General features: G+C 49.6%; 1 protein-coding gene across 1 annotated transcript in view; it reads right to left on the reverse strand.

Moving 5' to 3' along the window:
* Nucleotides 1–14,297, reverse strand: part of LOC103306313 (uncharacterized) — a 97,803-nt gene that overhangs the window by 10,911 nt on the left and 72,595 nt on the right. Inside the window, exons 98-109 of the mRNA XM_065557435.1 lie at nucleotides 12,289–12,397; nucleotides 11,634–11,725; nucleotides 10,749–10,925; nucleotides 8,951–9,153; nucleotides 8,309–8,453; nucleotides 7,344–7,585; nucleotides 6,420–6,584; nucleotides 5,309–5,436; nucleotides 4,312–4,580; nucleotides 3,118–3,326; nucleotides 2,244–2,388; nucleotides 181–431 (exon numbers count right to left, since the gene is read on the reverse strand). Coding sequence (XP_065413507.1) covers nucleotides 181–431; nucleotides 2,244–2,388; nucleotides 3,118–3,326; nucleotides 4,312–4,580; nucleotides 5,309–5,436; nucleotides 6,420–6,584; nucleotides 7,344–7,585; nucleotides 8,309–8,453; nucleotides 8,951–9,153; nucleotides 10,749–10,925; nucleotides 11,634–11,725; nucleotides 12,289–12,397 — 2,135 coding nt within the window. The remainder of the gene's footprint in view (nucleotides 1–180; nucleotides 432–2,243; nucleotides 2,389–3,117; nucleotides 3,327–4,311; nucleotides 4,581–5,308; nucleotides 5,437–6,419; nucleotides 6,585–7,343; nucleotides 7,586–8,308; nucleotides 8,454–8,950; nucleotides 9,154–10,748; nucleotides 10,926–11,633; nucleotides 11,726–12,288; nucleotides 12,398–14,297) is intronic.

Genomic DNA, 14,297 nt, shown 5'->3' on the forward strand with positions numbered 1-14,297 from the left:
TTTATGTTCTTCATAGGCCCATTCAGAGACCACAGACATTCTGCTGCAGTCTAGAAACTGAGTGGCATAGTCAGCACACCTTATAAATGGTCACGAATCCCTGTTGATCACGCCACAGTTTTTGATGTTACAGGAAAAACAAATGAGCGCTAGGAGTGTGCAGCTTAATGCACTTCTTACCACAAGCTGCTTCTTCTGCCCGAACCACACTGTGTGATTGTAAACACTGACACGGATCTCCTGGAGGAAAGAAATGTGGGACACTCTAGGGTAAAGCTTGTTCTTTCCCTCAATGCTGAAGGATGGCAGGCGGTCGGGGATGCTGGAGACAGTCTGAGACAGCATGTACGTATTTTTGCCTTGGAAGTGATGCATCAACCCATCAAACGTCAGGTAGTGTGGATCTCCAATGACGAGGCACTTCCCAAAGCCTAACAGAGAACAGTCACATTAGCCTCCAAGGCGTATGCAGAGGCCCGTCGAACAGGGCTGAGTCTGTGCTGTGGCTCAGTTTAACACAAGGCTGGTGAGTTCTGACATGCTTTCCTGTGAAAGCTACGAAAGGTGCTCAGATACCACAGGACGGACACACAGACCGGCAGGCAGACGGTGAAACTCATCCCTGTGCCGAGAGCCAATGGAAGTCCTCTGGGCTGAAGCAAGGTTTGAGTGGTTCACAGCCCTTGGGAGATGTGCATGGCACATACAGTTCCTCTGCAGAAGGGTGAGTCTCACTGGGACAATGCAGGGGGCTTAAAGTGGCCTCTAAGAAGTGCCAGTTCGGTCATTGCCCAACAGTGGAATTTCAATAAGTTATAACACAATGTTGGGGCCTTTACAGCTTGTGTCTATGTCTGAAATGACACTTCATCCGGCTCTGACCCACCTCTCACCTATCTCTGAGGTCTTTGTATTTATTACTGTGTTTGCGAGACCTTGCAACCAGCTTTTAACGCGTTGGATAAAAGTAATAAAGGGGTAGGATGCGGCTGACCCCCATGAAAGTACGCAAAGGAGAAGGACAGGGGTGCAAGAAGGCTTCTCCCCTCTTCAATCCGCCCATGCAGGGGCCAGCCACAATCCAAATCCCAGTTCTCTCCTAAGCGCAGGCGCTGCTTCATTCTGGTGCCACAGGAGTGCTAGGACTGTCAAATGGGGAAGGGAGGAGGCTGGAGTTTTATCATCCCTCCGCACTGGCCAGCTACACTGCAGAAAATATGCCACCCTGCCCTGCAAATCACAGCTGGGGAATCATTTACTTGGCAATGAAATACAAGAGCATCTCTAGCAGACCTGGTCAGACACCTGAAAAGCTGATTAATCAAATCAATTATTTGATGAGAAACAGCCCAGTCCCTCAACAGCCACAGTCAACAGGTAACATTTGTCCAGCTCTGATCTCTGGTGACAATTTTTTTTCTCTTCTTTCATTGTTGTTCTCAAGCTAGCCATGCACTGGAGGACAATGGAGTAATTGCCAATGGATTCATAGACACTAGTCTTTCCTTCTTTTTAAACTTCATTCTCCGCTGTAATCTGAATGTGACCTTTGGCCGAGATAATCTAGGAATTCGTTGCCTTTTGCATCTTTGTTACCAACCAAATATCAGGTTAGCTTCTATTTAAAAAATACATCTCAATCTGTTGTTCCATTTTCCTCCACAAATGCGGAGTCTGTTAGGAGAACACATCACTCAGAGAGCAGAGACCTTGCCATGTTCTCCTGTCAGCACTATGCTATCATTCAAACAGTCAGGACTGAAATGGAATTGTACTTATTGCAAATGCAAATGTGGGCCTGATTCTCTACCCCGGCACCATCACATCAAGAGGGGCAAAGTCAGTGGAACTTCCCACTATGCTCGTCTGTGAGTGTTTTAGGCCCACTTTGCCCCAGCTTTCTGCAGGTGAAAATGACAACACAAGGAGCAAGGCCATGCAGGATCAGGGCCCTGGTGTTCTGTTATGTTTGGAAAATGATAAGTGAATTTTCTGTTACAAACGCACTGGGGGCCAATTCTTGTTGACACTAGGACCCCTTTGCACCGCAGTGGCAGTGTCGCGGGGCCTTAGAGTGGGCATACGTTACTGTGACCTCTGCTTCTAAGGCTCCCTTGCATTGGTAAATGGCCCTCCCTTGTGAAACCAGCAATGGCTGCCTCCTGCTTGGCTACACTGGAGGGTGGAATGGACTCTTGGTGCCCACCCCCGCCCCCACACCTACCAGGCCTAGACGCACATACCTGTCGGTTTACATTTGTATTTCCCCTTGTTGTTGAGGAAACAGATCTCCCAAGCATCGCAGCCATAGGGCTGGCACTTGATGGTATTGTCCTTCTGACACTTGCATTTGTGGGTGCAGTGGGGACTTATCCAGCTCTCCCCAGCCTGTGGGAATGCACACTGTGTTAATGATACATGACATTGCTCTTCTTCAGGTGCGCAATACAAGGGCAGCAGCACAGGAAGTGAACTGTAATCTACTGTTCAGGCCATTCCTTGGCTGCCGAGCCCAGGTGGGGATACCAGACTCCACTGGCTGCGTTAGGGCCACAGAGAACGCTTGAGAGCTTAGCTTGTGCCCTGACAAACAAATACAACATTACCTTGGGATTCACGGCAACAGCCTCTATCCTGCTACAACACTACAGTGACAACTGAGCTGAAGACTTGCTGGTCTTATTGCCTTTTGTGTGCTAATTTAGACATAACACAGGACAGGGACAAACATCCAGAGTGACCTTTGGCAAATCACCAGCAGCCACGTTTTCAAAAGGGGCCACTGATTCTGGGGCCTCAGTTTTGGAGGCCCCACCTAAGATACTGTCTTAGTGTGGGGGATGGACTCGATGACCGCTGGAGGTCCCACCCAGCCCTACGTTGCTGTGATTCTATGATCCCTTGGTTCTGATTTGCCAAAGCTCTGAGCACCTGCAGCTTCCACTGGCTTCATGTGGCGCTCTGGCTGCTCAGAAGCTCTGCACATCAAATCCAAGGTGTCTCCGTTTAGTCACTGAAGATTTATTTCTATTTGACCCACCAGGGCAGCAGGCAGAAGCTCCAGCAGCTGTTTACAGCTGTTAAAGCCGATAATCACCTGGTACAGAAACTACTTACGCTGTAGTAGTTATCTTCATCATCTCTGCAGCCACACTCGCTCAGTGGTACACACTGGTCATCGCTAAGCACGTAACCCTCATTGCAAACACAACCTTCTGTGCATTCTGTTGGCTTTTCACAGAGGGAGGACGCATACATATTATTACATGTGGCTGGGCAGGGAGATGCACAGTCCGTGTAATAGCTGTTGGATGGACAAGGCAATGCTGTGTGAAGAGAATAAAAACAGCGTTATTACAATGTGCAAGAGAACTTGTCCATGTTCCAAAGCAGACACGCCTGGTGCTGACTGGAAGGACTTGGATGGCAACAGAGCAGTAAAGGTTACTTCTTTAGGATGTGATGGTGATGGCATAGTTATGGATTCATGTATTGTTAAAAACAGGTAAGCCTCTCAGAGGCTGTCAATTCAATTCTAGCATGAGCACGGCTGAGTTTGTGGGCATTGTGTCTGAGATGTGCTTTTCATCAGTCTAGTTCAGTATCACATCCAGTCTTGGTCACCATTCAAAAAATAAACATACAAGAGAAGTGTGAGGGCCAGATCCACCAGTGTGCTCCAGCGGCTTTGCATTACTCCGGTGACACAAAACAGCCAGAATCATGGTTTAACTGACTGGCGACATTTGTGTTTCTGTCTCTTGCATTGCTGGAGTGGTACAAGCTAGCCAGAGTGCGTCAGCGAATCTGGCTTTTAATATGCCACAGACCGTCCTTAGTCCTTCCTCCAGCAACACTCCCATGGATGCCAAGAGGAGTTTTGGATGAGTCCGAGCCGTGTAAGGACGGCACTGCTAGGCCCAAAGGACTCAGGCAGTTGTAAGATTCCAAGTGCTCTCTAGTCTTCTTAACTCCCTTCTTCATTATAGCCTCATTACCATGTCTAACGATGTCCCTTTGGCTGCTCAAACCAACCCACCCCAGAGCTGCTTTTCATAAGTGGGCCTAGTTGTGAATGGTGCCGATCACTTTTAACTCCCATTGACTTCAGTGGGAGATGCAAATGTTCAGGATTTGGCCCAGCTATGAACACAGGTCAGTGTTGTAACAGAGTCCTAACTGCAGCTAATGACACTGCACCTTCCTGGCATCTTTGATTTGTTAATTAACCACCCAGCTAACACCGCTAGTTAATTCTCACATCAGAGTCAGCCAGCCAAACGCCAGGCTGTTTACTCTGAATCTACTTACGGCAGAATGTGTTGGTCCTCCATTTAATGACGACTCCTTGCTTCTTGCAGGTGTCCACGTAGGCCTGCGTGATGGCACAGAGAGTGGACAGCATGCCATCATATTTACACATGTCGTAGATGCAGGTCTGGATGAAGAGGTCAGGCTCGACCAGATGGTGACATGGTTTGAAGGTGTCCGACTTTAAAACATTGCACTGGGTTTCAATGCCTGGCTTCTCCTCTGCAGTGCAAGGTGGGCCCAGCTCTTCTCGTGTGTCTGGCAAGCAGCTGCAAGAAAGCACAAACACGGCGTGTTTCAGCTGGGAGAGGAACGCGCAGGCTGACGCCCAGGCTGGAATGTTGGCTGCTGGTGAGAGGAGCCAAATGACTAGTCCTGGAGGCTGCAGGGTTCTCTCTAGTCACCACATGCCAGCAGCACTGCGGGCTTTCACCACCCCATCAGCCTGTCTCAGCCCTGACACAGAGGGACAACCTCCCTGAGCTGTTCAGATGCAATGCTCATGCAATCCTTGGCATTTCTGCTGGGACTGCCAGTTCGTGCTAACTGGGATGCTCATTAGGGAATAACGGATACCACTAATTCACTTCACTTACGCTATCAGACACATCAGTGACTTCCGATTGTTACTGAATTGGTAACTAGCTGCATGGGGCTAACCACCCATTATTAAGCCACCCAAAATGCCTGGTATGGATTTGACCTGACAAAATGCTGGTGAGTGGTTCTGTAGCTCATTGGTAAATTTCATCACAGAGGGGAAAAAAGCTTTCACTCTATGCCTCTGTGACCTTCTTTCCTTCTGGGGCAGTGGCGTTTGCTGGAGCCCCAGCAGAACGCCAGCTTCTCAGAGAAGGTGCAGGAGATACACCAGGCAGCATGGCAGTGCACTTTCCTCTACTTGGCATGTTTTAGAGCAGGGACGTGTTAAAATGTCTGCAAGGGAGCAGGTGATCTGAATCAGCACAAGTGGGGGGATGAAAAAGAGCCACGTTACCCCGCGTCACTGTCGGCTTGCACTTTCCAGCTGTTTCCAAACTGCGTGACGTTGTTAGCCTGCACGCCATTGGGCATGAGCAGCTCATCCCCTCGCTGGCCGTTATAGTTACCGCACATGCCACATACCTACAGCAGAAGAGAATAATGTCATCACCCAGGGGGTCTCATCCCATCCCCGCTGCTGACCAAGGAAAGACATGGACAAATATTGCGAGAAATCGGTCAGTAACTTGCAAGGCGCTTCCCAGTTCAAGCCGTCACTGTAAAACCTTAATGCCCCAATGGGAAAATGAAATGATATTGCAACATATCTGTGGCTCCCTAGGACTTCCTGGCATTTGCCTTGGGAGGGGGCACGCACTCCCTCTAGTAGAGAGGAGGCTAACGAGCTCTTCTGGGCTGAGCCAGCACTAAGCCGTCACTGCTGGAAGGCTTGTGCGGCCTGGAGGGAGAAAGCTTACGAAGGGAAAGCCTGCCATAGACGGGCAGTGACCAGAGACTGCTGGCTACAGGGACAGATCAGCAAAGAGGACGACGCTTGCAGAGCTCGCTGCCCCTGAGACTGCACGGACCAGGTGTGAAGCGGGGGTGACCCAAAAGGAGGAGCTGGAGGCAAGCCCTAGCCCTGATTAAAGACACTAAGCCTGCAGAGAAGCCAGACTGCCTCAGAGACTGGCCCTTTTTTCACTCTGATTCTCCCTCCCTTGCGGAAGGAGAGGGACAGGGGCCTTTGTGTTTGTTTGTTTGTTAGGAGAATCCCTTGTGTGCCACAAAGAGGGGGAGGACTCCGTAAGCCACTCAAAACGTGGGGGACTTGGGGTGGGAGGCCGCCCATCACATACCTATATAACCCAAAGGGGAATCTCTGTAACTAACTGCCAGCTATGCACCCAGGTCTGTCATTTCCTGTAACTATCCCTTTGAAACACCCGTAGCTGGTCGTAAAAAGGAAAAGAGAAGAAAACCGCTTGTGTGTGCAGGCAGCATTACTGCAAGCAGTAATAATAAAGCAAGAGAGGAAAATAAATTCCAATCAAACCATAAAGCGGAAGAGGAAAGTCCACGCTGTGAAGCGATGCCTTTTATTATCTTAACATACTGAATCTCACCTTGGAGAAGTAAGATTCTGGGAGGCTGATTTCCAAGTGCTGATTTCCATCATATTTCACTAGCAGTCCGAAGTCAGTTTCCACCACCATGTAAATGCCCACATTTCCTATGGACACGCCTCGTAATCGGTTCTTTACCGGAGTTCGGACTCTCTCCTTATTGAGCTGGTGACAACAGACCATTTGTCAGCAGAGAACATAGTCGCCTAGTAACGGTTTTTCTGCTCATAGTTTATTTTCTCCAGGGGATCTGGAGAACTTTAGCCTCTTTACACTTCCAACCTTTGTGGTCTCCTGGGTCGCAGTGACCACCCTTCTGGCCAAGGACTGGACAGAATTCCTGGGTCATGCCTTAGCCAGGCAGTTGGAAGGGTCACTGTGGGGGCACAGGTCCCTCCGCACCTGCAGGGCTGAGTATACCTCTCCATATAATCCCCAGTTCCTGGTTAGCTAATCCCAAGTAATGTAATCCAGTCTCACCTGGGGCGGCTCTCTATAACCGCAAGTGTCTAGGCCATAGAGAGATGGTTGAGTCAGCTACCGCGTTTGACTGTGAACACTGGTTCTTTAGCTAGTTCAGGCAGTGGAAACTCTTATTAGATCCAGAGATTCTAGGATCAAGTCCTGTAGACAATGACTCATGCAGGGACATTGGTACAGCAGCAGACTCAAAATAGGTGCCTCTTGCAGGTGGTGCTGCGAGAAATTACTTCATATCTAAATGTCACTCTACTGGGATACATGTGGTGGGTGAGGCAATACCTTTCATTGGACAACTGCACTGCACAGACCGGGATACACCTGGCTATCAATGAAAGGCATGCCTGTCCCTTAGTAAAATGTGAAGATCCCTTTTCCTAAGGCTGTTTTTATGTGCTGTTTTTAACATATCGGTTCTCAAAATACAACAGTCCCACTACGTACCATGATCGCCTTATTCTTCTGAAGGGTGATTCGGTTGCCATAGATGTCAATGTAAATCTCTTTGAGATACGTGGCCCCTCTTTGTCCTCGATCTTCATTTTTGCCACTGATGGTCACAGGAACGACACTGCTGCTGTTGCAGACTTGGAGCAGGGTGTAGGTGCAGGTGCCCAAAAAGGTGTGCATCACTTTGTCAAAGGTGAAGTAGTGGGGATCTCCTGCCACCTGACAGGATGCTCTCCCTGAAGGTCAAATAAATGTCCAGTGACTTTGGAGGATTTTATAGTGACCTCGGCTAATTAACGACTTCTGTGTTAGTGTCAGGTGTCATCACTATGAAAGGGCCTGAAGTGGGCTCCAAGGACCTGATCTTGCCTCTCCTTACTAAGGCAAATTCCCACTGAAGACATTCCAGATTAAGGCCAATCACATTCCGGGGCAAATTTTTTGAATGAGACACCTCAGCTGATCTGCACAAAACTGTACAAACTGGTAGCTGGGCAGTCAAAGGGGCAACTGTTCCTGGTGCTGTGGGCTCTCTGCACAGTGCAGATGACCTGTGTGTACCCCCGACTGCAAGTACTTTACAAGAGCAATTTAGACTCTTGCTATTTTTTAATCTCTCCTTCCCCAGTGGTATTTTCCTAAATCAACCCCTTGGAGTTCAGTTTTTTCATTTGTGGCACTGGGTGATTTGGGGCTTGATTCTGCATTCCCTACTCAGGCCAAACTCCAGTGATCCTGCAAGGGTCTAGGCCAGCTCCACTCCCACTGCAGGGGAGGGAGCTCAGTGATTGCAAGATAGGGGATTTGTCTTTGAATGTCTCTCAGCACTGGCAAGAATCAGCCGTCAGCTCCTTCCTGTGCCATCGCATAAGGGACAAGGTATCTGGAGAAAGCCCTTCTGGACCAGAAAGGTCTAATTACTGAACTCACAACTGGAACCTTTCGCAGGGAGAACTCACCAGGGGAGTAACAACCCAGCACCCCATCCTGAACACTGCATTTCTCCAGCACTCCACACTCCCAGCCTGTGCATGTGATGTTGTTTTTGCTGTTGCAGGTGCAGCGCTCAGTGCAGGCGTCGTGGGTGAACCAGTTTTCACCCAGCTGGTAGAGAAAGGAGAAGCACTTGAATATATAATAGTATAAAGACTATCAAGTAATGTCACCCTAGTGGATAATCAAAGGAGTTTGGACTAGTTAAATGCCTGTGATACTCTACATGTCATTAAGTGCCCCCACAGAAAGACAGTGTGACCTAGGAGATGGTATCCAGGCCTGGGACTCTGACACATGGGTTCTAGTCTTGGCTCTGTCACTAGTTGATCTTAAACAAATCACTTGGCCACTCCATGCCTCAGTTTCCCCATCTGTTAAATGAAACTGACCTCCTTTGACAAATGTTTTAAGACCTGATCTTGAACAGTGCTTTATACAGTGAAAGCTAGGAACTGTTATTATTTACATGAACAAATATATCCACAGAACCTATTGATCTAAAACCAGATGAAGTGAATCTGTATTCATTAATTATGATCAGTTACAGTGACACTGAAAGAATCGGGGATTGTTGTATCTGTTTCTAGGTGCTCAGGGTAACTTGCCTGATGATAGTGGTTGTTTCCATCCACACAACCGCAGCTGCTCTCGGGCACACAGGTGTCTCCACTCAGAACGTAGCCTTCCTTACAGAAACAGCCTTCCACTGGTAAGGAGCTGCAAGGGCTAAATGCAGCGGGAGTCACGCAGGTGGAAGGACACCTGCTCCCACAGCTCTCGTACTGGCTTCCTCCCGGACAGGAGATTGCTACAAGTGATAAGAAAAACCCAGATCACTGAAAGGAAAAGATCCCAAAGCAATTCTCTTGAAACTTCCCGTTTGGTCCAGGACAGCAAAGGCTTGTTAGAACGCTCTGCACAGGGTGACTGCTCTGTGCTGAGGTTTTTCTCCAGGGACAGAGTGGAAACCCTTTGCGCAGGGAATGACAGACAGACAGACAGACAAATGATGCCTGGTAGGGGACCGGTTGTACCCAGGGATTGGAAATAGGCAACAGGATACAAGTCCAGCCTTTCACCTATTGACGTGCGGGCTAATAGGAGCCTATATAAGAAAAAGACCCACAAATCTGGACTGTCCCTATAAAATCAGAACATCTGATCACCCTGTTCTCAGCTGGGGTCTGTAGGTGCTTTTCTAATATACATAACAAATCATACGAACAATTTAGGGGTAAGGAGGAGACTTCGCTCTATGCATCCGAAGAAGTGAGCTGTAGCCCACGAAAGCTTATGCTGAAATAAATTTGTTAGTCTCTAAGGGTACGTCTTCACTTACCGGAGGGTCCGGCGGCAGGCAATCGATGTTCTGGGATCGATCCCGGAAGTGCTCGCTGTCGACGCCGGTACTCGAGCTCGGCGGGAGGAGTACGTGGCATCGACGGGGAGCCTTCCTGCCGCGTCTGGACCCGCGGTAAGTTCGGACTAAGGTACTTCGAATTCAGCTACGTTAATAACGTAGCTGAATTTGCGTACCTTTGTCCGAAGTGGGGGCTTAGTGGGGACCAGGCTTAAGGTGCCACAAGTACTTCTGTTCTTTTTCCAAATCCTCCTACTGCAGAGTTTTTTGCACCTTCCTCTGAAGCAGCTGGTGACGGGCGCTGTCAGAGACAGGACCCTGAGTTTGCTGGCGCATGGCTCGGTTCCAATGGGGACCGTTTAGCGCCTTGATAGGATCTCTCCAGAACAGAGCGGATGCGCACCGTGCACACAAGGCGGGGGAAGGTCGCCCTGCAGCCTCCTGTGCAGCACCTGTTCGATGGGCTACTGGAGCAACGGTGGCCCTGGTTCCCCTCTGGCTCACTCCAGCTTTACACGGGAGAACCTCCATGGACTTCTGTGGCTACTGCTGATTCCCACCCATGGAAGTGAGCGGAGACACAGACCCTCTTCCTCTAAACTGCCAGGTGGTGCCTTTCACAAGCACTTAACATTCCTTCTTAACAATTACAAGTAGAAGGGACTGTGGTGAGTTTCACTCGAGTCGCGGGTACTACAGCTTGCACGGCAGCTCCCCAGACCGTGGACGCTCTATGGATAAAGAGAGGATTTCAACCTCTCCGGCGCTCTTATGTTACCAGCACGAAACTCAGACACATTAATACTTAGATGCTTTGTGAGGCTAGCTCAGATTCAGTCTGAACAGTATACCAAACCTGGCAGGATCCACTGTAGAACTGGACCAGACTCAGGACAAGCGAAAGGAGAGACCATCTTCAAAGCATTGCGGAAGAGGAAAGTCCATGCCATCAGAAGACACAGGAAGCTCATTATTTTAAAAGCATCTTGCATTAAACAAAAGTTGAATTCAAGACATTAATAGTTATAAATGACAACACTCACGGCACAAAGTATTATTTCTCCATTCTCTGCAGATCCCAGCATTTGTGCACGATTCAGCATAAGCCTGCAGCCCATTGCATAAGGACACTGTCTGTCCCTCAGTCTGACACATGTCGTAAACACAGTTTTCCAAGAAATTCTCTGGAGGTACTTTGACGTGGCAGTCCTTGAAGATACCTACGTAAGTCAAGAAAGAAACACAATCACAGAAAGACGAGATGGAAGAAGCTGAGCTTCACCACTAACCATCCCCTGTCAGTGCTCCATGGCCGGTGTAGGCTGACCAGGTCTCTATAATCAGCCAGACGAAAACCTGGAGCTGAATACACCCAAACACTGGTGAGATTTGGCTCTGTTTGCCTTAGGCCTGTCTCTTCCATTTACAGGGTGAGGACAATGTAACTCAAAGTGGATACACTTGTTCTTCATATCCAGCTAGCAACACCCTGGTAGGTACCACATACTGGTATCTGAGACACCCCACTATTTCCCTGTCTCCGGAGGAGGGAGTGCCTAGAGCACTTCAGATACCCCTGTAACAAAGGGGGGGAATGGGGACCACTGCACTATGTCTCTGCTGCAGCAGGGTGCAAGTCAACGGGAGCTCTGTGCAGGCAGGAGCAGCAGAACAAGGCTCTCAAAGTGCAATTCCCAAATAATCTTCACATCCTGGTGCCATGTGAATGCACGATCCAGTCTGAGCAGGTAAAGGAACACAACTCCTGGGGCATCTAGTGCGGCTTTTAGAGTTGGGGGCTGTACACATTTCAAGGGGGACTCAGAGCCGTGGGCCCCAGGGAGCAAGGTCCAGGTGCAGGCAAGTGCATGCTGTAATTTGGAGTGATTTCAATCAGTTTGCCCAGGACTAAGCCACTGCCATGGTACCTGTCGGGTCGGTGATCATGCCACAGGCTGTGTTCTTCCTCGCTTCACTCTCCAGCAGGGGGTCACAGTCCGGTACTGGCTGAGGGGAGCATCTGGGCAAGGCAAGGGAAAGAAAATCTTTTGATGTTTGTTTCTTTATCTCCCTGGGTCAGATCTGGAAAGGACGATGCCATGTCTGCACAGAAGGCACCATTTTATTACAGCCACAGAGCAGAATCTAGGCTCCCTGAGAGGCTGAGTTCTGCCCCCCACACCCACACCACAGGAGGGGGTTCCCATTCCGGCACTGGCCACTGTGCGGTGCTCCATGGCTCAGAGTTGAATTCGGGGTGGAACAAGCTGCTGCAGGAACCAGTGAATCTGCCTGGCTCCTCACTGGGACAGCAGGTGACCTCCCACCCACCAGCAGGTCTTCCTGGATTGGGAGACAGAAGACCTCCGAAGGCAGATGGGAGCAGCCCAGCCACTCACTCCCTGCTCATGGTCAACTGGAGAGGGGGCTCTTGCGTGTACTGGAAAGGATGGGAGTTGTGCTCAGCCCTAGAGGAGACTAGGTGGTGGAGTCATGGCTGGGCGCCCTGTGGCTGAGTATGCAGCACGCTTTCCGAGAGCTTTTGTAGCAAAGACCAACTGATTCGCTTCCCTCTGTACATACATGCTGTTATTCTCTGCCACTAGCCAGCTCTCTCCAAGCTCAGTGGAATCTCCTGCCGTGCTGCCGTTTGGCTTTAGGTTGTCATCCTTTGCGTCACCATTGTAATTACCTACAAAAAATGAAAAACGTGCAGAATACGTGAAATTCACAACTAGAGAATGCACATTAGCGTGTGGTTGTCAAATATACTGTAAGGAACTGGCTAGTGTGTATGTGCACCAGTGCCCTCTCCAGGAAGGAGTAAGAATTGCTCCCTGCGCGTCTCAGACGCCGCACTGTTAACAGCTGATGAAGATTCCGCTGTAGATTAAATGGTAGGGGTCTGTGTTTTTGGAGCAAGTGATTTAGATTTCTGACTGTGTCAGATCACACGGTGACTCGGGTAAATGGGTCACAGAACAATAAGAACTAACCTGCACCCTTACACTCAAACTCGATCATTCCTGAGGCTTAAAAGCCATGTGGGTAACACTCAAGGAAATGTCATCCCCCGGGGAACTTCCAGTCCATCCAGATCCAGGGAGAACCAGAAACCTCACAACACAACCTACCCTTGCAATTTAATTCCAGGAGTTGGGTTTAATGTGCAGGTGGCTGGGTGGTGTTGGCAGCCCCTGCCCTACAGGAGGTGAGAGTAGATGACGTGTGCTCCCTTCTGGCCTTAAACTCTAGCACTCCGCTTTTCATAGCCCCATTTTCATCCCAGGGAAATGTGGATGAGCTTCCGATAAGCATCTGGGCTGCTGCACCGTTATTCCATGTAACGGGGTACACTGGCCCTTTAAGGCTAGAGGCAGCCAGAAGACCCCATTCCAGGAATACTGGAAGGAGCAAAGGCAAAGGAAATGGCCTAAGGCAGAGGAAAGGAAGTGGTCCTAGGGAATGAGTAGTTGGATGGGAAAACCCAGGACACTGCCCCTGTAAGGGCCCGGTCCCGGGAGCCCTGTCGTACAGGGCGGGGCAGGACTCCTCTCTCTCCCAGCCAACCGGGAGGAGCTCTCCCGAGGAGGGCAGTACACATGGTGCCTTCTCCCTCAGAACGGGGAGAGGCTGACAGGAGAAGGAAGCCAAAGCCAGAAGGCTGAGCTCCAGCTGGGAAGGGCTGGGAGCGGCAGCTTCACCAGGAGCAGACGGGCATAAAAGGAGAGCCCCGGGTGTGGTACAAGAACCAGAGCTTTGCACTGTTTCTTGTTATGAAACCAGCCCCAGACGGGATAGCGCATCGCCACAAGGGGGCGCTCAGGGGGCAGCTGCCCTGATACATCCCTGTTGAAACTGCGGAGGTTCAAGTATCGTCAGGCTTATCAGCTGGCAATCTAATTGGTCTCTGCTCGCTCCAGAGGGGAGTTTCTCACTTTGTCTTGCAGCAGACCCACCTCTACTGCAGCTGGACAACAAAAAGCAGCTCTAAAAAGGAGGCTCAGTGATCAGAGGAGCCTTTGCCCATGCTCGGACTGTAGCGACGACAGTGCTGAGACAGTTTGCATGTGCGAGTCCAAGGAACAACACAGCAGAGCAGAAAAGTTCAGGACGGCTCTTAAACAGAGACTTGGAAATCTCTCCTTAGCCACAAGAAGGGCCTTAACGTTTTATTATCGTTTCCAAGTTTAAAGAAATGAAAAGCGTCGATTGGGCGGGACAGTTCCAATCAAAGAGAGACAGACAGACAGACTGCGATGCAAGTGAGAGAAAACAGATATGAGCGGCCCTTCACCAGAGGCATCCAGTGTAGGATGGGGATAATATTTAGACTGTAGTTTTGAATGTGAGATTCCTCTCCTGTTAACAATGACATCTGCAGTTGTCATTTCTGACACTCGAGTTAACTCCTGTGTAACCAGAGTTCTCATAAGTTACGATTGCCAGGTACCCAAACAATGATGGTTTCTTTAAACCAGTGCCCTAAATCGCAGTCCATACAAGTACAGACTAGATTACTCTGGGGTAAACATAACACGGTACAAAAAACCCGAACCAATCCCCAAACGTCATGATTTATTGAAAAGCTC

The sequence above is a fragment of the Chrysemys picta genome, chromosome 9 (assembly GCF_011386835.1).
Source record: "Chrysemys picta bellii isolate R12L10 chromosome 9, ASM1138683v2, whole genome shotgun sequence".
In the NCBI taxonomy this organism is placed as follows: Eukaryota; Metazoa; Chordata; order Testudines; family Emydidae; genus Chrysemys; species Chrysemys picta.